Source organism: Lucilia cuprina, chromosome 5 (assembly GCF_022045245.1).
Source record: "Lucilia cuprina isolate Lc7/37 chromosome 5, ASM2204524v1, whole genome shotgun sequence".
Classification (NCBI taxonomy): domain Eukaryota; kingdom Metazoa; phylum Arthropoda; class Insecta; order Diptera; family Calliphoridae; genus Lucilia; species Lucilia cuprina.
Genome location: NC_060953.1, coordinates 3133791 through 3154590, shown reverse-complemented (window position 1 = coordinate 3154590; position 20800 = coordinate 3133791). Strand labels below are relative to the sequence as shown.

The 20800-nt window shown below is 28.6% G+C and overlaps 1 protein-coding gene across 1 annotated transcript in view; it reads left to right on the top strand.

Annotated features, from left to right (window-relative positions):
- LOC111684573 (Ig-like and fibronectin type-III domain-containing protein 1) overlaps positions 1 to 19678 on the top strand; it is a 26923-nt gene extending 7245 nt beyond the window's left edge. The window contains exons 7-14 of the mRNA XM_023446769.2: positions 8842 to 9022; positions 10806 to 10947; positions 12752 to 12944; positions 13006 to 13252; positions 13314 to 13992; positions 16110 to 16453; positions 16561 to 16799; positions 17940 to 19678. Coding sequence (XP_023302537.2) covers positions 8842 to 9022; positions 10806 to 10947; positions 12752 to 12944; positions 13006 to 13252; positions 13314 to 13992; positions 16110 to 16453; positions 16561 to 16799; positions 17940 to 18284 — 2370 coding nt within the window. The 3' untranslated portion in view covers positions 18285 to 19678. The remainder of the gene's footprint in view (positions 1 to 8841; positions 9023 to 10805; positions 10948 to 12751; positions 12945 to 13005; positions 13253 to 13313; positions 13993 to 16109; positions 16454 to 16560; positions 16800 to 17939) is intronic.
- The last annotated feature ends 1122 nt before the right edge of the window (positions 19679 to 20800 follow it).

Genomic DNA, 20800 nt, shown 5'->3' with positions numbered 1-20800 from the left:
AACTGAACTAGAACTGAACTAGAACTGAACTAGAACTGAACTAGAACTGAACTAGAACTGAACTAGAACTGAACTAGAACTGAACTATAACTGAACTAGAACTGTACTGGAACTGAACTAGAACTGAACTAGAACTGAACTAGAACTAGAACTGAACTAGAACTGAACTAAGTAGAATTGAACTGGAACTGAACTAGAACTGAACTAAAATTGAACTAGAACTGAACTAGAACTGAGTTAGAACTGAATTAGAATTAAATAGGAAGAGAACTAATTCGAGTTTAGTCTATACTTTTCCCCGCACCCATGTTTTTAAGTATACATGAATTCGTAATGTATTTTTTGTTTTATTTTCTAACTTCAGTGTTTTTTTTTTTTAAATTTTATTTTGGTATATGACTCCGATGAGAGTATGTTTTGTTTTTTTTCTTTTCTACTTCTTTTCTATGAAATTTCATTGTTAAATCTAGGGATAATATGTTGGTGTATTTGACATATGAACTACAACACAATACACATGTACCAAATATTCTTCAAATTTTTTTTGTTCGAGAGAAAAAGTCCTTAGTTTTGGTTTGTTATACAGCTACCATATAGCCGCACATCAACATCAAGTATGAAACCATCAGGTTGTTTTAACAAATCACAGTTTTTACTGTGTCAAAAAGTAAGCAAAACTAAACTACAACACACCATAACAGCCGGAGTCAACATGAAAGATGACTAGAAAGAAACCTCTAACATTTCACTTGATTCCTTGGTGTATAAAATAAATATATTGTTTTTGTATAGTTCCATTGCGTTTTTCTAGCAACTTTTTGCTTCGTCCAAATTTTTTTTTTGATAATAGGTTTCATACACATCAATGTGTAGGACTCTAAAATGAATATATATTTCATATGCTTGCCTGGGAAATAAAAAATGTTCATATTTTATGGTCCGCAGCCACAGCCATATCATCAAAATATATTGTCTACGTTGTTTTTGATAAAATAACATTCAGTCAGCTAGCTTTTGCTACATTTTTGCAGTATTTCATTTTATTTATAACACCACTACATACGTGTCATGTGGCAAATATTTGAAATGATTGTATATACATATGTATGTTTGGATGTGATCCCATATTGTATTCGTTAATGTATCTTGTAGAATTTGAATGACTGTGAAGTCCTCGTATCGTTTTTCGCCTTTCAAGTATGCGTGTTTATTCAAGTATCCTGTAAGAACATCAATTACGTTTTCAATAAACGAACAGATGTACTTTTTCTGAATTACTTACTGTGTACTTGGGCTCCTTTTTTTCATGTAAGACAAGATGTGTGTCTTTATCTTATTGTTCATCTAATGTCGTTCTTGTTCCTGTTATTGTACGAGAAGTGTATCATTTTCAGTGACTTCGTTCGCTGGTGTTGTCTGGCAGTTAATATTATTTTATTTCTTTTTGCATTTGCTAAAATATCATTGTATTCCCTTGGCCTGACAATATATTGTCACTTAAGCGTTTTTAAGTCGCCTTTAGGTTATGATTGTCTCTCAACTTACACAGTTGGTATATCATTAAAATGATGCTAGTGAAGGAATGGAATTACAGTTGAGTAAATAAAAATAGTTGAGAGGTGGAAGTTTTTACAGATGTTTCTATTTCAGTTCTAGTTCAGTTCTAGTTCAGTTCTAGTTCAGTTCTAGTTCAGTTCTAGTTCAGTTCTAGTTCAGTTCTAGTTCAGTTCTAGTTCAGTTCTAGTTCAGTTCTAGTTCAGTTCTAGTTCAGTTCTAGTTCAGTTCTAGTTCAGTTCTAGTTCAGTTCTAGTTCAGTTCTAGTTCAGTTCTAGTTCAGTTCTAGTTCAGTTCTAGTTCAGTTCTAGTTCAGTTCTAGTTCTGTTCTGTAAAAATATTTTTCACACATCTATTGGCAAACAACAATTTCAACCATATGTGTCCAATAGATAGAAGGTATTACATTGCAAAACAAGCTTAAAACATCATGTTTTGTATCTCCTACTATAATTGTGCTTTTGGCACAAAGTTTCTTCATACAATTTAGCTAAAGAACCAGCCAACAGCAATTGTCAGTTTGTCTACACTCCTGCTAACACACACACATCTATCCGCCTACTTACAAATTTCTCTTGTTCTCATTGTTTTGGGGGCCATTGTCAAAGACAATGTTGCTGCTGCCATACAACAATGTGAAGCCAAAATCCTTAAACGCAATTGCATTTTGAATTATTGAACAACACTCACACTTAATGAGCTGGTGGTAGAGAGAAATAGAGTTTATTTTCAATGAATCCTTTATATGTATGTGGCCTTAGAGTATAATCATGAGAGAAGTAGTAGTAGTTCAATACCATAGAGTACGTGTTATTATAGACATTTGTCGGATGGTTGAAACAGCTTGAACTATATTTTACAACAATGTCTTGCTTGTTGGTATTGTTGCTACTGCTTGAGTTTCTGTTGCAAATTTGTTTGATTTTTCTTAACGACAGCACACACACTCACATACTTTTGTACTCTGTCTATAGGGATGCCACTGAACATGAATTTTGAAGTAGGTAAACAAGTAGTTTAAGAATAAAGTTTTTTGGCAATTGTTTTTGTTGCTTAAAAATTCTTTAACAACATTTTCAATTTCCCTTTAATTGTAAGGAGTTTTATTTAAGCAAAAGGATGCTATCACATACTTATACAATAAAGGAAAATTTCTTCAGCAACAGTTTGTTTAAGGTTGCAGAGTTAAAAACTTTTTGGCTGCAATTCTCTAAGGGCTGGTACCACCTACTAGCAGCTAATATCTTTGGCTAAGTAAAACTTTTTTATATAACTTATTTTGTTTTTTCTTTCTTGCAATTTAAGTAATTTTATAATGAATTGTTGTTGAAACTATTTCTTTTTTTGAAGAAGCTGGTAGCTGCTTCCGTTTTTGTTGTTGTGTTTGTATCCTTTTATTTTGTGGCCATGATTTGTTTAAGTAAGAAAGATATTTGCAGTTTTTGTTTTTTATTTTTATTTGGTTATTGCCTGGCTTTTGTTGTGACCCACAAAGGAAACAAGTGAAGACAGCTTGAGGCAATTAATGACTAGACTAGAAGAATTTTCAATTTTGCAAATTTCCATTATGCCAAACATGATTTTGCTTATATTTGAAGGGTTTTTTTTGTGCAAGAGAAAACCAACAATATAAGTTTAGGGCAAAAGTATAGACAAAACACAAAGTGGCTAAATTAAATTAAAATCAGCAATTATAATGAAATTATTTAAAAGCGAACTTAAAGTAATTGTTAAAAGAAAATTTGTAAATTTAATAAACAACAAAATAATCAATAAGTGTACAAAAAAAACCAAAAATATTAAGAAGCAATTTTTTTTTAAACAAATTGTATAATTTTCAAGAGAAAATTATGAAATTTTAATACAAAGAGTTTTACCACTATAACTGTTATTTAGATTGGATTTAATTTCTTTAGACAAAAGACCTACTTTTGTTTAGCTTTGTTTTAAATTTGCTAAAGTTTGCTTTCATTATTTAAAGAGTTATGTTATTTTCAATTATGTCCTACTAAGCGTATGATTAATATTTATTACAGACAACTTGGCTAAGCTTAAACTACTTTGACAGATATAAAGATCAGCAAAATAAATTTGAGAAATTGCATACGGAATGACAATTTGTTTTATAACTTTCTCAAGAAGTTAAAATATTATAAATGAAGAAATTTTAAGTAATTTAAGCTTTATAACTGAAATTTAAACCATTGTTATGCAATCAGCATTAACTTTGGATACATCTTTGTAACACTATAAGACAACATAGAGTTTTTTCTAATTTCATTTGAAATATTACACCGTTATGTTTATATTCTTTGGAATAATACTTTAATAAACTTGAATTTCATAACAAATTAGTCGGTACGTATGATTAATATTAATTTTGATGAAGATGTGTTAAAATGTTTATTACTTTTTATCGGATACAGTTTTTATTGTGAAATAAACTGCAAACAGTTGTCATCTAGATAATCATCAAGTTAATTTGTTGTTTCTATTTTTTCTTTTGAGCAAATTGTCAAAATTTACTATTCATAGGAGACTTTAAGCCCACACTTTAATTGATTATGATGAAAACATGGTCCTCTTTATATGTAGCATTAGAATTTGTATTTGTCAGTTTTAAATTTTACTAATTATTTTCTATAAATCTTACTCTGAGACATAAGTACATCTATGCGTATGATTAATATTTATTTGAAGGCAATGAAAGTAAAATCGTATTTGTTGTAAAATAAACATCAAAAATAATGATAATATTACACACTTTTAGATAATTCGAAATATATTTTAATATAATATAAGTATCTTCTAGATTTTTTGATGTATATGAAGAAATCAGTGACAAATTTCTGAAAACTTTGCAATAAAATCATTTTCTGGACAAATTTTGTTATTATGTTAAAGCCTTGATACCCATTGTGATAACTTTAGAATCGCCATTCCCTTAAGTCGAGAAAATGTATAGAAAGTTTTGTACGGATTATACTTCTTCTACGTATATTTAGTTCCTACAGTGGCTATAACGTGCGTAGCCTATACGTTTCGATGCAATCATATAGTGGCCAGTAATTATAGATATTTCGACTTAATAACATCAGAGTTAAAAAATTTTCTCGACTTTTCTAGATTAAGATCCCAAATCCTTTTCGAGGCTGTATCGATGACATTCATATATTTCTGCCTGAGGTGTCAGGTAGAAGATTTCCTATGTCTTTCTGTCTTGAAGCCAGAGATCGTAAACCAATCATTTCTAATCAAAACGATCATGTTTACTAGCGACGCATCTCTAAGACAACCATCTGGAAAAGTTCTTTATTAGATAGAGTTGTCTGTGCTCTTGTAACGTTGGACAGTCACATAGAAGGTTTTGTACCGATTATACTTCTTCTACGTCTAATTAGTTCCTACAGTAGCTAAACGTGCCTGTCTGAGATTAGCTGAGGGGCAGAATTCAAACAGCCAGTGATTGCAAGACAAATATCCAGTGATTGCTGTAAAGAACTAAATCAAAGAAATTTTTTTAAAAAATAATTACAATGAAGAAAATTTAGAAATTAGAAATTAAGAGAATTTAGAAGTAGAAACTCTATTAAAATATAGTACTTTATAACAATATGTGCCTTAATATAGGTGCAATTTGTCCCACTGCGACACTTTAGATTTATAGAAATATTTTCACCAATTAATTTGCTAAAATTGAAATATTTTACTTTCAATAACATTTAAGTTTATTTATATGGCAAATGGCCAGTCTTCTATATTAAATGCATTGACATCTATATAAATATTATATTTAGTATGTGTGTATATGTATGTTATTTACTTTCATGTCCCCTTTGGTTTGGCTATTTCAATGTAATTTGTTATTGGTGTATTAAACCAAATTGAAATTAATATAAATCATGATCTTTACCAGTAAAGCCATTATAAATATATACATACATAAGTAACTATGTGTTTGTTACATACTCCCCTTTTAACATATATATAAAACTAAAGCAAGGACATTGTAATGCGTACTTTTTTACTACTATATTTAGTACTACAATTCACACAATATAAATCCAATAAAATTCAGTGATTTACAAACACTAACTAGTCATACAGATTTAAATCTTGTTACACAAAATGAATAAATAAAAAAAATACACACAGAAACTAGTGGATGTTATAGAAAAAATAAAAAATAAAAAACGCCATATATGTTTGTCTGTTGGCAACTTTGTAGGAAAAAAATAATAAAACAATACGTAATACAAAACTAAAAACCAATACAAATTCCTTGTTTTACTACAAAAAAAGTATAAACTAAAAAAATATCTAAAAAAAAACAGATAAAATCATAAACGCTACTGTTAAAAACTGAAATATACAATACCAAACTAAAGTCATAAAAAAACAAATAAAAATCTGAAAAATCAACATGCAACTGAAACAAAAAAAAACCATTTACGTTAAACTCGTTGACCAAGTGCCATTGACTTACATACTTTTATCAAACATGAATTTTAAGACTTTAAACAACGTGCATCTCTCTAAATACTTAGAAATATTTATTTAAGTCAATATATAACCATACATTCATACATACATATAAGCGTATGTATCTATACACATAGCATGAGCTTTAGCTGTTTATTGTTTGTATTTATCGGCTTAGTATTTTGTTGTAGTTAAAAACAAACAAAAAAAATCTATATAAAAAACGCGTTAAAATATTTCAAACTTTTATTTTCAACAAAATTTTTCTCATATTTGTTGAGTATTTTGCCAACAAAATTGGTTCTAACGCAGCAGCAAAAAAATATCTATCTAAAAAGAAAAATAAAATAACAAAACAAATAAATAATTTAAGCAAACAAGTAAATTGGACATGGATGGGGCATGAATGGATAGGAATAAATACAATTTAAAAAGCTACTACTCAAAAAAATTTCAAATTTATCACTTTAACAACTTTAAGCTAGACCATATAAAATCAAAATATTTACTTAATTTTTATTTAGTAAAAATTAAAAAAATTTATATATTTTTGGCCTATAAATTTTAAGCTTTTGTTTATTTAATTTTTCAAACTTTTTTTTACTAGTTAAAACAAAATATTTTTGATTTACATAAAATAATATTCAGTTAAATTGATTTATCTAATAATAAATATTAATCATACGCACAGTTGGCTTAACAAGCTCTCATGTTTAAAGTTCAGTTCAGTTCTAGTTAAGTTCTAGTTCAGTTCTAGTTCAGTTCTAGTTCAGTTCTAGTTTAGTTCTAGTTCAGTTCTACTTCAGTTCTAGTTCTAGTTCAGTTCTAGTTCAGTTCTAGTTCAGTTCTAGTTCAGTTCTAGTTCAGTTCTAGTTCAGTTCTAGTTCAGTTCTAGTTCAGTTCAAGTTCAGTTCTAGTTCAGTTCTAGTTCAGTTCTAGTTCAGTTCTAGTTCAGTTCTAGTTCAGTTCTAGTTCTAGTTCAGTTCTAGTTCAGTTCTAGTTCAGTTCTAGTTCAGTTCTAGTTCATTCTATTTCATTCTAGTTCAGTTATAGTTCAGTTCTAGTACAGTTTAAATTCAATTCTAGTTAATTTGTATTTCATTTTAAATAAAAATTTTGGATATTGATAAAAAGCTAGCAATATTTGTAATTAATAATTGCTTTGTTTCAAAAGATATAAAAATCCAAATCCAAAAAATTTAATATGCAGACCACAGGACGTATGATTAACATTCGTTTGTAATAAAACATGATGTTTTCTAGACAATTTTTATTTTTAATTTTATTTAAATTTTAAATTTAAAGATAAAAAGACAACATTTATTGGAAAATTGTAACCACTAACGAAACATGTCTAAATATTCTGTTCAAATGTAACATTAAAAAAAGACTCACATAGACAAACCCACAACATACTGTAACAAATAAAACTACAAAAGACAATGAAACAAAAAATAGTTAAAATAAAGTAAATCTGTTTTTTTTCCACATTGCGAAACGCATTTTTACAGTCAGTAAAATAAACAATTAATGCCGTGTAAAAATTGAACATGAACATTTTATTTAAATATGTATGTACAATTATTCCCCCAATAAAACCATACTGAAGCTGGCCAATATTTATAATGCTCATACATTTATTTTAACATGTTATGGTAAATGGTTTTATCATTGGTTTTTGCGCGCATTGAACACTTTGAAAAAAAAGTGGAAAAAAAATCCTTTAAAATAAATCGCTAAAATCCTATAAAAGTTTAACGCGAAAAAAAGACAAGAAAATCTGGTGTTTATACGTTATACTCCTAAAAATAATGTAAAAATTTTAACAACATTTATTTGAACAATATTGACAATGTAGCTGCAACAAAACAACAACCGACAACATAATACTCTTAAACGAGCTTAAAGAGTTACCAAACAGATTTAAATACTATTTCACATATTTATACATATATGTACATATGTAACACATGTGGACTTGGATTATAACTAAATGTATTCAAAAGGGGACGGAGGAAGAGTTAGATGCCAGTGTCATGGAAAAAAAACACTGTGACAATCAACCAAAACATACCAGACCAGAAAAATTTACAAAACTAAAAGTGACACTGACAATTTACGCAGCAACAAAAAAAAACACCACAAATTACTGAGTGTTACATTGCAATTACTCAAATGTACTTAAAATGTATTAAATAAACAACAACTACAATGAGCATGGTTTTAATGGTATAATATTTTATTGTACAAAATTATTTTTATTTTAAAATAAACTCCAGGAACACATACACTTAACAGCCAACAGAAACCTTAAATGTGTCAAAAACACTTTAAAACATTTGTTGGAATTTAAAAGGGTTAGTTTAATACTCTATCACTCGCTCTGTAGTAAAAAGGTGCAAGTTTTGAATACTTATGATAAAAACCGTTATAGTTCCTAATGTTTGCTGAAAATTCCATTTAAATCGGTTGCCAATTGTTAAAGTTATATATCAAAACATTTTTAATTGAATTACTAGACACCCTGTACGTATGATTAATATTATTTATTGACTTTATAACTTCAAAACTTCATATCTAGAAAGCTATAACAGATATTGTCACAAAACAAAATACCGTAAATAGATAAAATAAAACACTTCTGGAAAAACCTAAACAAATATAAACTTTTCTATGAAATATAATTTTTAACAATTTTTAGAAAAAATTTTAAATAAATATATCAACTTTAATACACATCACATAATGTTTTATCACTTATATCTTAAAGCTTTAAAACTAATTTTTTCTTATTTCTCTTTTTAGGAATTAATAACAAATGAAACATCGATTGATTTGATAAATTTGGAGCCACATGCCTTGTATCGCATCATGGTATTGACACGCGGTAAATTTGGCACATCATTGCCATCATCCATGTTGTTGATCAATACAACTGAAATTAACAACAGCAGTAGCAGCAATAGTGATGGAAATACTGAAAAAGGTAAAACTGAAATTAAAAAAATTTATTTATTTTTTCTATTGCTTTTTATTGCAAAAAAATTCATACAATATGCCGCACACTTTATATGCTGTACGAGCATAGAAATAACTACTAAAATAAAATATCAACAACAACTAAAACATTGACAAATTGTTAATTACAAGTCAATAGCAACCAAACAAAATTACAACAAAAAAAATATATATTGCAAATAGAAAACAAGTAATATTAGAGGTAATCAAGGCAATCAAGAATTGCGAACTCTTTACAAAAAAAGAAACTTATTTCTGTAGAGAATGTTTTACTGAAGAGAGAAAATCTGTGAAAAGAGTGCTTATTTATTATGAAAAGTGAAATTAAACAATTGTATCTAAAGAGAGTAGTTTTCTACAAAGAAAAGTATCCCTAAAAGAAAGCGTGTTTCTAGAATATAAGTAGAGACAGCAATTTTCTATAAAGAAAAGTGTTCCTATGATGAGCGTTTATCTGTACAAAATGTGTCTCTAATGAGAACACTTTTTTGTAATGAATAGTGTCTTCAAAGAGAGCACTTTTCTGTAATGAAAGTGTCTTCAAAGAGAGCATTTTTCTGAAGTGATAGTATCTCCAAAGGGCGCACTTTCTGTAGTGAAGAGTTTCTCTAAAGAGAGTACTTTTCTATAATGGAAATTGTCTCTAAATAAAGCTCTTTTCTATGAATAAAAGCAAATTAGAGAGATTTATAACAAAACAATCTTTAAAGAGAGGACTTAACTGCAAAGAAAAGTTATTTTTTATTTTAATGGAGAAAAATATATTTTTCTATAAAGAAAAGTTTCTCTGCTATAGGATAAAGCGTCCATAAGGATATCACATTTCTATAGGGCAAATCTCTAAAGAAAACAACCTCTAAAAAGTTTAATTTCCTGGAAACTAATTTTCTCTAAAGAGAGCACATTTCTGCAGCGAAAGGCAGAGAGTGAAAAATTAGTTCCCCGTCTGATTTTTCTTGCTTCTTATATACTTGTGAGTAAGAGTATAAGTAAGCTTGAGAGCTCATTGCTCAGCAAATTTCTCAAGAGAATAGTGGTATAGGTTAAAGTTTTCCCAAAGAGAGCACTTTTCTATACAAAAAATTGTTCCAAAGAAATTACGTTTTAATAAAGGAAAAAGCATCTTCAAAAAGAGCAACGAAATGCAATGAGCTCAATTGTATTCTTTCGTATGCTCACATATGTTTAGAAAAACAAGTAAAACCAGAAAGCCAACTTAGTTTTTCTCTCTGTCTTACGCTGCTCTAAAGGTAAAAAAAAAATTCTATAAAGAAGAGAACATTTTTCTATGAACAAGCGTCACCTCTTTTTGAAGAAAAAAGTGTAGCTCTTAATATATGCCCGAGTAAATGTGTCATGTACATTTCAAATGTATTTAAAAAAAAACATCAACATCATCAGACACAGTTCTTCTGACACCAACTAACACGTTCAAGCCCACAAAAACACACTTGTGCTCTCATTAAAAAAACACACACACACATAATCTCACACATAGAAATACAAAAAAATTATTTCTACACAACATACATGATTCGATCAACCATTAACATTTTATGGTTGATGGTTGACTAATTTGTTCAATAATTTTGTATGTTTTTACCCATTTTTACTATTGTTGTAAAGAATTTTGGTTCATATGGACCATGTTTTTATTTTCATTCTTTTTTTCTCTCTATTATTATTATTGTTATTTGATTATTGTTAAATCTATAAATTGACATTTGTTGTTTGTGTTGTTTTATTTCCAGTTGATCAACAACAGTCAAAACATATTTATGGTGCTCCCTCACCGCCGCATTCATTGGCTATTATTGCTCACAGTGCCACTTGGATGCAATTGACATGGCAACCACCAGAATATTCACATCCCCATGAGAAAATTACCTACAGGTATGTATGTGTGTATGTTGTTGTTTGTAAAAATAAATAAAATAAATCTGTTACAAAATACAGATATCTGTTATTGATTTTGAGCCTTGTTGTTATTATAACAATTATTATTTTTGTTGCCCCTTGTACTTTTTTTCTGTCCATTTAATTATGAAAAATTTGAGATGATTATTTTCATGTTGTTCCCAGGTACTATGTAGTGTGTGGGTGGTAGGCCACCTATACAATTTTACAAATCTACTACTCAAATGTCACACAATCTGTTAAAAAGCTTTCATCATGGCTATACTGTTGACTGTTTCTGGGTAGGAGTAAGATTTTGTTGTCATGGTTTTGTTTATATATTTTTTTCCAACATCAGTTGTAGTTAAGTGTTGTTTCTGTTGAATCATGCCCCAGAGCACAAATGTTGAATGTTTATATCCTTTAGGTATGCGGAGAATTTGGTGAACTTTTGAATTGAGTAATTTGATAACATTTTTTCCGAGTCCTGTCCTGTTCTGTTTTTTTATTTATGTGTCCATGGTGTATGTTTAAATACAAGTCAAACTGTTAATTACTAAAGTTCAAATGATTGTGTCAAAGTGTAGTTGTTGTTGTTGGATATTGATGAGTTTGTTGGTAAAAAAATATGAAGTAAAATGAATACAATGAAATTTTTAATTGGACAATCAATTTAAAGGAGAGGGGAAACAATGTAATCAATATTAACTTGAAATTTTACTAAAAGTGGGTGGGGAGAGGAGATGGACTTAAATATCGGTTTTATGCGGACATGAAACGAAACAAAAGGGTACTTTTTTTCAAAATAATTAACATTACTGTTAAATGAAAAAAAATTCTTTTTTATTTAACTGGGTTAAAAATATGACTATTAAATGATTTGTGAAAAGTAGTATAAAAAGTACTTTTTGAAAAAAGTATTTTTTTAATAAAATGTGAATTAGTAAAGAAATCAAGGTTTTTAACATTTGAAAAAGTATTTTTAGAAAAATATTACTTTTGGACGATTTGTGAAAAAGTAGTAGAAAAAGTGCTTTCAAAAAAAAGTATTTTGTTTACTAAAATGTTTATTAGTAAAATAAAAATAATAATGAAATGAAGGTTCTTAACATTAGAAAAAGTACTTTGAGAAAAATATTACTTTTGGAAGATTTATGAAAAAATAGTAGAAAAATTACTTTTTTGGAAAAATTATAAATAAAAATTACTTTTAAACGATTTATGAAAAAGTAGTAGAAAAAGTACTTTATGATAAAAAGTATTTTGTTTACTAAAATGTGTATTTTTAAAGTAAAAATATTACAGGAATCTAAGTTTTTAACATTAGAAAAAGTACTTTTTTAAAAAAAATAGTAGTTTTTATTACAATTTTTTATTGTTTTTGAAAAGAGTAGTAGAAAAACTACTATTGAAAAATTTATTTGATTTTTTACAACAATAAACAAAAGTTCTTTGGGTAAGAAAAGGTTTAATTTTTTTTTTATTTTTAGGGGTTTTTGAAAAAAGTAGTAGAAATATGACTTCTATACGATTTATGAAAAAATGGCGGAAAAGTACTTTTTATACAAAAATGTTAATTTATTAGGTGAAAGTATTATAAATATCTAATTTATTATTATTTTGAAAATAGTAGTAAAAATACTACTATTTTAAAAATCTCTTTTTCTAGCACAAATTCAATATAAAATAACACGAAATCACCAGTTTTTAATAATTTTAAAATAGTAGTAAAAATACTACTATTCAAAAAGTAGTATTTTTTATTAAACAAAATGTTGATTTTTGTTATTTCTTTAACCAGAGTCTATCACAAGCCCATGAAATCCGATAAATTTAATAAAATCGAAACTAAAGTAGCATGGTTGCGCATGAACAATTTGAAGCCCAGTTCCCAGCATATACTCTATGTTGAAGCAGTGGGTGAAAAAGCCACCTCCTTACCCTCTGAAACCTTAGTGGCCTGGACTGATCCAGCTCTGCCAGCATTTGTGGATGTAAGTTTTACTTTTAATATAGTTAACAAGAATACAATTTGATTCTTATATTATGTTTTAGCCACCCACTGTTCATCCTGCCGACAATATACCCGAGGGAGGTTCTATGACTATTTTATGCTTGGCTTTAGGTAATCCAGCTCCTACCATTTCTTTATATGTGGGAGGTCATTTAGTGCGTCAAGATACCTCCAGACATATGGTCACTGTTATACATAATGTTACAGCTGATATGGAACATGTTTCCTGTTATGCAGACAATGGTTATGGTGTACCCATGCAAGCCACCAGAAGAGTTAATATATGCTGTAAGTTGCTAAGAAAACATCTTTGTATTTAAAAGATTTTATTTATAATTGTTTTCCTTAGATCCCCCAAAAATCCAGGCGGCCGGCATTACTGTAGCCGCCGTAGGCGATGAAGTGGAACTTCGTTGTATGGTCGATTCTAAACCTGCTCCCAAAACCATATTCTGGCGTGATCATGATGGCCGTATCCCAGTTATACAAGGTGGTAATTATGACATAGCCATGCGTACCAATGAATCTCGTCCTACATTCTATACCATGGCTTTACGTATCAATAAACTTCAAGCCTCCGATGTAGGAGACTATTTCTGTCATGCCGAGAACCCCTTCGGTTCAGCCACTATACCAGTGTCTGTGCGTATACGCAACACACCTGCCCTCAATCATAATGTAACACAATGTTGTGCCGATATGAATGTCACAATGGCTTGTCGCAGTGCCTGTAGTTATTATGTCGATATAGATGCCATAGCCGATAAACCGGAATGTATAACAGAATTTGATAAACTAATGAAATGTGCTGCAGATGGTTCAGATCATCGCACCTGTTGTGCGGATTCTCATGTACCACGCAAATGTTTGAATTGGTGTCGTGGCGAGGCTGTGCGTTCGAAAGAGATTTGTAGTTTACAATATGCTAGAACTATAGTGGGTTGTTTTGAGTCATATCGTGATCGTTTACCGGGACCACCGGAAAATATAGCTGTTAGCGTGATATCGGATAGTGAGGTGGTGATAAGGTGAGTGCAAAATATTATATTATTAATCGTTTTTAATGAAAAATTGTGCAAATTTTGACTTTTTAAAAAAAGTAGTAGAAACACTACTATTGAAGAAAAAATAATTTTATAGTATTTTTTCACAAATTTTGATTAAATATAAAAAATTACATATTTTTAACGAATTTAAAAAAAAGTAGTAGAAATACTACTATTTAAAAAGTCGTTTAATTTTGAAATAACCTACTTATAATACAATATACAGAAACAATTTATAATTTAATGATTTAAAAATAGTAGTAGAAATACTACTTTTTGAAAATGTAGAGTTTTTACTAAAAATATTCATTATTTTTTAAAAAGTTCGTAATAAAATGAAAAGAACTTAATTTTTTTAAATTTCAAAATAGTAGTATAAATACTACTAATTAAAGTTCACTTCTTTATTTCAGATTTTTGTAAAAATTTGCTAGTTTTAGAAAAATGTTATTTTTACTAAATAAATTAAAATATTTTCTATTTTTAAATCTTTTTGAAAAAAGTAGTAAAACTACTACTATTGAAAAATTTCTGAAATTTCGCTTATATTTTCAAAACTTATATGAAATTTTACTCTTAAATTTTTAAATTTTTAATATTTAAAAAGTAGTAAAAAATACTACTATTTTTCAAAAGTGAAAAATATAAATTTTGCTTAAAATTTTGTTTAAATTTCATGATTTAGCTCGAAAAGAACAGTTTTTATTGCTTTTTCAAATAGTAGTAAAAATACTACTTTTTTAAATATTAGCATTTTTGACAAAAAGTTCACTCAAATTATTAAATTTCACAAAATTTTCAGATTAAAAAAAAAGTAGCAAAAATACTACTTTTTTGAAAAAATTTAAAATTGCCTAAAAATTTATTTTAAAGCTTAAAAGCTTGTTCAAATTGTTAAAATTTATTAAAAAATTCTATTTAAAAAAAGTAGTAGAAATGCTACTTTTTCAAAATTTTTTTAATTTTGTTAAAAAATTGTTTCTTATTGTTTAAATATTAATAAAATGATTAAAACTTTAAAGAAAATTAAGTTTTAAAAAAAGTAGTAAAATACTACTATTTCAATAACATGTTTATTTTGTCTAAAAATGATTTATTATTGTTCTGGTTTTCTAAATTCCTAAAAGTTTCATTATAAAATTTGTAATTTTTCATTAATTTTTACCACAAAATCTTATCAATTTTGCTTTTTCTATTTGTTGCCAAAAAGTTACTTTATGTTCATTTGAATTTCCTGAACACGTTCTAGAAAAACAAAAGAGACTTATTTTCTTTTTGCCTAAAAGGAAACGTTAAGATAAGACGGAAATTGTATATAGAGGTTAAAAATCGAAATGAAATCTTTTTAATGTGTATATGTATGAGTGTAGTTGCTTTCCTTTTTATAAGCCTGAATGGCTTTTATACGAATACAAAATAATAATTAAATAACCATGAATATTCATAGACTCAAACACTTGAACAAAAACCGAGTCCTTAAAAAGTATTTGCTGTTGTTGTTGGCCCTTTTAACATTGTAGTGAAAACAATGTTTAGAGACTGTATCTCCTTAAAGTTTTTTTTTTTTTTGCTGATGCCTTTCCGATATGAGAAAATTTGTTGGTTTCTAAACATGCATTTTGCCTTTAAATGCCAAGTAAAAACTTTATAGTTTAGAAGTAACTAGAAAGAGCATAAGAGTAATGGCGTAAGTGTGTGTAGGGATGTGTGAAGAAGCTGTTAACACTTACACACATTAGTGGTCCTTGCACACCAGCAATATTTCCAACAATATACCCTTGAGAAAATTTTAACTGGCAACCCAAAGAAGGCAACAAAAACAACAACAATGACTCTCAAAAAAAAAGCAACTAAAACCACAAGCACTCAAGCAAAAGAACATTGTTAAACGAAAAACACTTTGGGAGCTAGAAAATATATGTATGTGTGTGTATGTGTGCGAATAAGTCAATGAGTAACTTAAGAGTATTGTACACATAAAAATGAATCTAGTCGTAAAAGTGTGTTTGTGTGTAAAATCATATAAAAGCTTTACATTTACATACAATTCTTAACTGTTTCCACTTTTTTCCGGTATTTTATTTTTTATTCCCTTGCAGATGGGATCCACCCACCAAAAATCCCAATGTTGTAGATGGTTATCGAATATTTTACCATGAAGCTGCCATAATCGGCAACGAAATAGCACAGAGTGAAACAATGACTGGCGGTGCTTTGGCAGCAGGAGGTCCTTTAGAAGTCTCCTCAACAGCACCATCTAATATTATGCTCAACAATAATAATAATGCAACAAGCATGCAAATGGCTGGTAACAACAATACCACGACAAGCATAAGCAGCAGTGAGGTAAGACGTATTGATGTCAAGGAAACCAGTGTAAATATAGATGGTCTCAAAAAGGATGTCTTATATGAGTTGGTTGTTAAGGCTGGCAATTCGTATGGTAAGTTAAACTCCAAAAAAAACACATATTCTACACTTTACGCTTTTTTTACAACTACATTCCTCTTAAATGTGTTTTGCCTTTTTCTTTATAATTCCCCCGTTTAGGTGCCAGTGTTTTAACTGAACCGATAAAATTCACACTTGGCGAACATCATGTTACATCGGCGACAACAACATATTCACATGCGGTGGGTACGATAAGCGGTATTGTTGCAAGTATTTTAGCTGTTTTACTAGCAGCTGCTGCCATTATATTCTATAGACGCCATAGAGCAAATGGTAAGGCAGCCACAGGAGTGGCATTTGAAAATCCCACATATACAAGAGGTTTAGAACAAGTGCAGGTAAGTTAAACTATATACATATTTAACACATATAAGAGCGTAAAATTGCAAATATAAGCAAAGCATTTAATTTAACAAAATTTTTTTTTTAAATTTTTAAGGCAAAAAACTTTAAACAGTGGTTAAAGATAAACTTAAAATTTTTCTGTTAAAAACGAAAACTTTCTTCTATATAAGAAAACACGTTTCTATACAAAAACTTTCTTCTATATAAAAAGACACTTTTCTATACGAAAATTGTCTTCTATATAAGAAGACACACGAAAACTGTCTTCTATAAAAGGACACTTTTCTTATACGAAAACTGTCTTCAATAAGCTGACACTTTTCTATACGAAAACTATCTTCTAATAAGAAGACACTTTTCTATACGAAAACTATCTTCTAATAAGAAGACACTTTTCTATACGAAAACTATCTTCTAATAAGAAGACACTTTTCTATACGAAAACTATCTTCTATAAGAAGACACTATTCTATACGAAAACTATCTCCTATGAGAAGACACTTTTCTATACGAAAAATATCTTCTATAAGATGACACTTTTCTATACGAAAGCTATTTTCTATAAGGAGACACTTTTCTATACGACATTTTCCTATACGAAAATTGCCTTCCGTAAGAAGACACGCTTTTTCTATGAAAACTCTCTTCTAAGTAGAGAAAAACATTTTTCCTTTAAGTACCTCTAAGTACTTAAAGTTCTTAAATTATATATCTAAAAAATTTAAGCCACTGTTTTAATAAATAAGAGACAATCATAACTTTCCTAGCAACCATTCTTTTTACCAATAAAGCCAGAGCTTTCTTTTATTATTGCTATAGATTTTTTCCTGTCTATTAAACGCTTTACAAAACTATATTGATGTTCTTATTTTATAACGATGAGTGTAACATAATTTTCATTGTTGTATTTTTGTTTATTTTATTTTTTTCTTATTCTACTTTTTTGCCATACTTCCTGTGCAATCATTTGAAACATGTCTTTGGTACGATTGTGTATGTGTTTGTGTATATTATATTTGGCTGGGCTGTAATGCGTTATGGTGTTGGTAATAACTTGTGTATTATTCTTTGTCTTCTTTATATGTTTGTCTTGGTATCTGTGTGTTTTTAAAACTTAATAAACTTCCGGTTAGTTACCTACTGTGACATCTGCCTTAACGCATACAACCAATATGAATGGTGGAAATTTTACAACAAGAACGCCTGCCTCAACACATGCCACAACGACAGTGTCTTCAGCGGCTCTGCCAGCCGCAACGACATTAAGACCCTCTATGACATCAAAAGTGGGGAACAATTCAACAATGACAACAGCATCAGCAGCAGCAGCACAATACCAACCTAAAGGAACAACAGTTAAAACCTCAAACCTGGATGGCATCGATGCGCATACACAATGCAACGAAATAAATCCCACAATTTATGAAGAGCTCAAACTTGGCCAAGAAGGTGCGGGATTTAAAAAGCTTGTGCCATAAAGAGTGAAAACAAAGTAGCAGCTACAAACTCACTATTTTTATGTTCGCTCCCTTAAATTCCCGTTTTGCTTTAGTATTTCTCTGTTTTCTTTTTTCATTCTCGCTTAAAGACAGTTTTCTGCCACATACTCGTACGTATTTATAGGAGTAATATCTTAATAGTTAAACACATATTTTGCTAGCAGATACATACATATAACCCAGCAAACATAGAAAGTGATTAAACGTGAAAAGCTTTATTAACTTAATGGTTAAGTTTTCTTAAAATATTTTACCTTAAAAAAAAAAAAACAAAACTGTACGAAAGCTTTTTTTAATAAATCTCAAACTTTTTTCATGAACTTGAAATTTCTCAAGCTTTAAAGCTTTCTTTAAAATATTTTGAAACTTAAGAACTTAAACTTTCTCAAGCTTTAAAAGCTTTTTTAATAAATTAGTTAAGGCTTTATCTAAAACACTGTGAAACGAAACATTAGCTTCCTTCAGCTTTAAAAGCTTTCTCAATCAATAATCTAAGAAATGAAAGTAACTTCTTTAAGCTTTTTTAAAGCTTTACAATTTGGATTAAATTGATGTGTAATTGTACTCCAAAAAGAATAAAGACGTTATTCCATAAATTAATGGCAACTTTTTGCAAACTTTTAAAACGCTTTTAAGCTTTTTTAATAAATAACGGAAAACTTTTCCAAAACTTTATTTTATAGAGATTTTTAGTATAAATTTCTATTGATTACCTTTAAGTTTCCTGGGTTATTAACCTACGACTGAAACTGATGATTATGAGAAAAATATAAGAAAAAAACTGCAAAACAAATCATTGACTTAAACTTAAAGAAAATGCCAAAAACATTTTGCAACGACAACAAACTTCTCTTTTTATATAAAAGTATCTAGCAGTATCTTGTAGTTAAAACTGTGTAAGTCTTTGTATGTAGTCTGTATGTGTAAGTAAAATTTTATGTGTAAAATTGAGTATGTGTTTCTGTAACTGTGTTAAAGATCTAACAACTTCCGTTTGTTAAAAAGACAAAATAACAAAATAAAGTCAAGCATAACCGGTATTCTTCTTTCTATTTGAAAATCGTATGCTCTGTAAAGTCTTGTATTTTATGTAATTTTTACTTTTTTTTTGGCTAGAACTCATCTTAAACAAAATAAAAAAAAAACTGAAAAAGAAAAACAGTTTAAGTAAACAACACAAAATATAATAATTTAAACATTTGTATGTGTATGATGCCTTCTTAGCATTAGTGTTAAATATATATAGAAATAAAATATATTTTTATTTAGCTCTTCCTTTCTCAAAAACCTTCAGCCCTTAAAATGGTTTAAGGTATTGGGTAAGAGAGCATAAAAATAACAATAGAATAACACAATATATACAAAATATATAAATAAATAAAAAAACAAGAAAATCATATAAACACACCGCAAAATCTGTGAAGAAATCTACCATATACACTCTAAATTATAGTTAAAGAAAAGATTAAAATAATAATATAAAAATAAGCAAAAAAAAATTGTATAAATGTGTAAAATACACAAAATATTTAGTTGTAAAGAAAGAACACGAAAAGAAAATTATAACAGCTAGAAAATATTAGGATTTTTTTTTAATGTCTGTCTGTTTAAAAGTTTGGGGTTTCGCGGGTGAGCATATGTATATGAAAATTATGCTAAAAATATTGTTTTCTTTCAGTTCGTTTCAATATTTTAAATATGAATACAATTGGTTTACCAAAAGGTTAAATAAATTTTAAATACCCTACACTCTGTGGAAAGACAGACACTTTTTGGTACCAAAACCAAAAATTTTTTTTAACGAAAAATGTTTTTTAGGAAACAATTTTCTATACGAAAACTATCTGCTATAAGAAGACACATTTCTATACGAAAACTATCTGCTATAAGAAGACACATTTCTATAAGAAAACTGTCTTCTATAAGAAGACACTTTTCTATAGAAGACACTTGTCTTCTATAGGAAGACACTTTTCTATATGAAAACTGTCTCTTATAAGAAGACACTATTCTATATGAAAACTGTCTCTTATAAGAAGACACTATTCTATATGAAAACTGTCTTCTATAAGAAGACTATTTTCTATACGAAAACTGTCTTCTATAAGAAGACACTTTTCTATACGAAAACTGTCTTCTATAAGAAGACACTTTTCTATACGAAAACTGTCTTCTATAAGAAGACACTTTTCTATACGAAAACTGTCTTCTATAAGAAGACACTTTTCTATACGAAAACTGTCTTCTATAAGAAGACACTTTTCTATACGAAAATTATCTTCTATAAGAAGACACTTTTCTATACGAAAATTATCTTCTATAAGAAGACACTTTTCTATACGAGAACTATCTTTTATAAGAAGATGCTTTTCTATACGAAAACTGTCGTCTATAAGAAGACACTTTTCAATACGAAAACTGTTGTCTATAAGAAGACACTTTTCTATACGAAAAATGTTTTCTATATCAAGACACTTTTCTATACGAAAAATGTT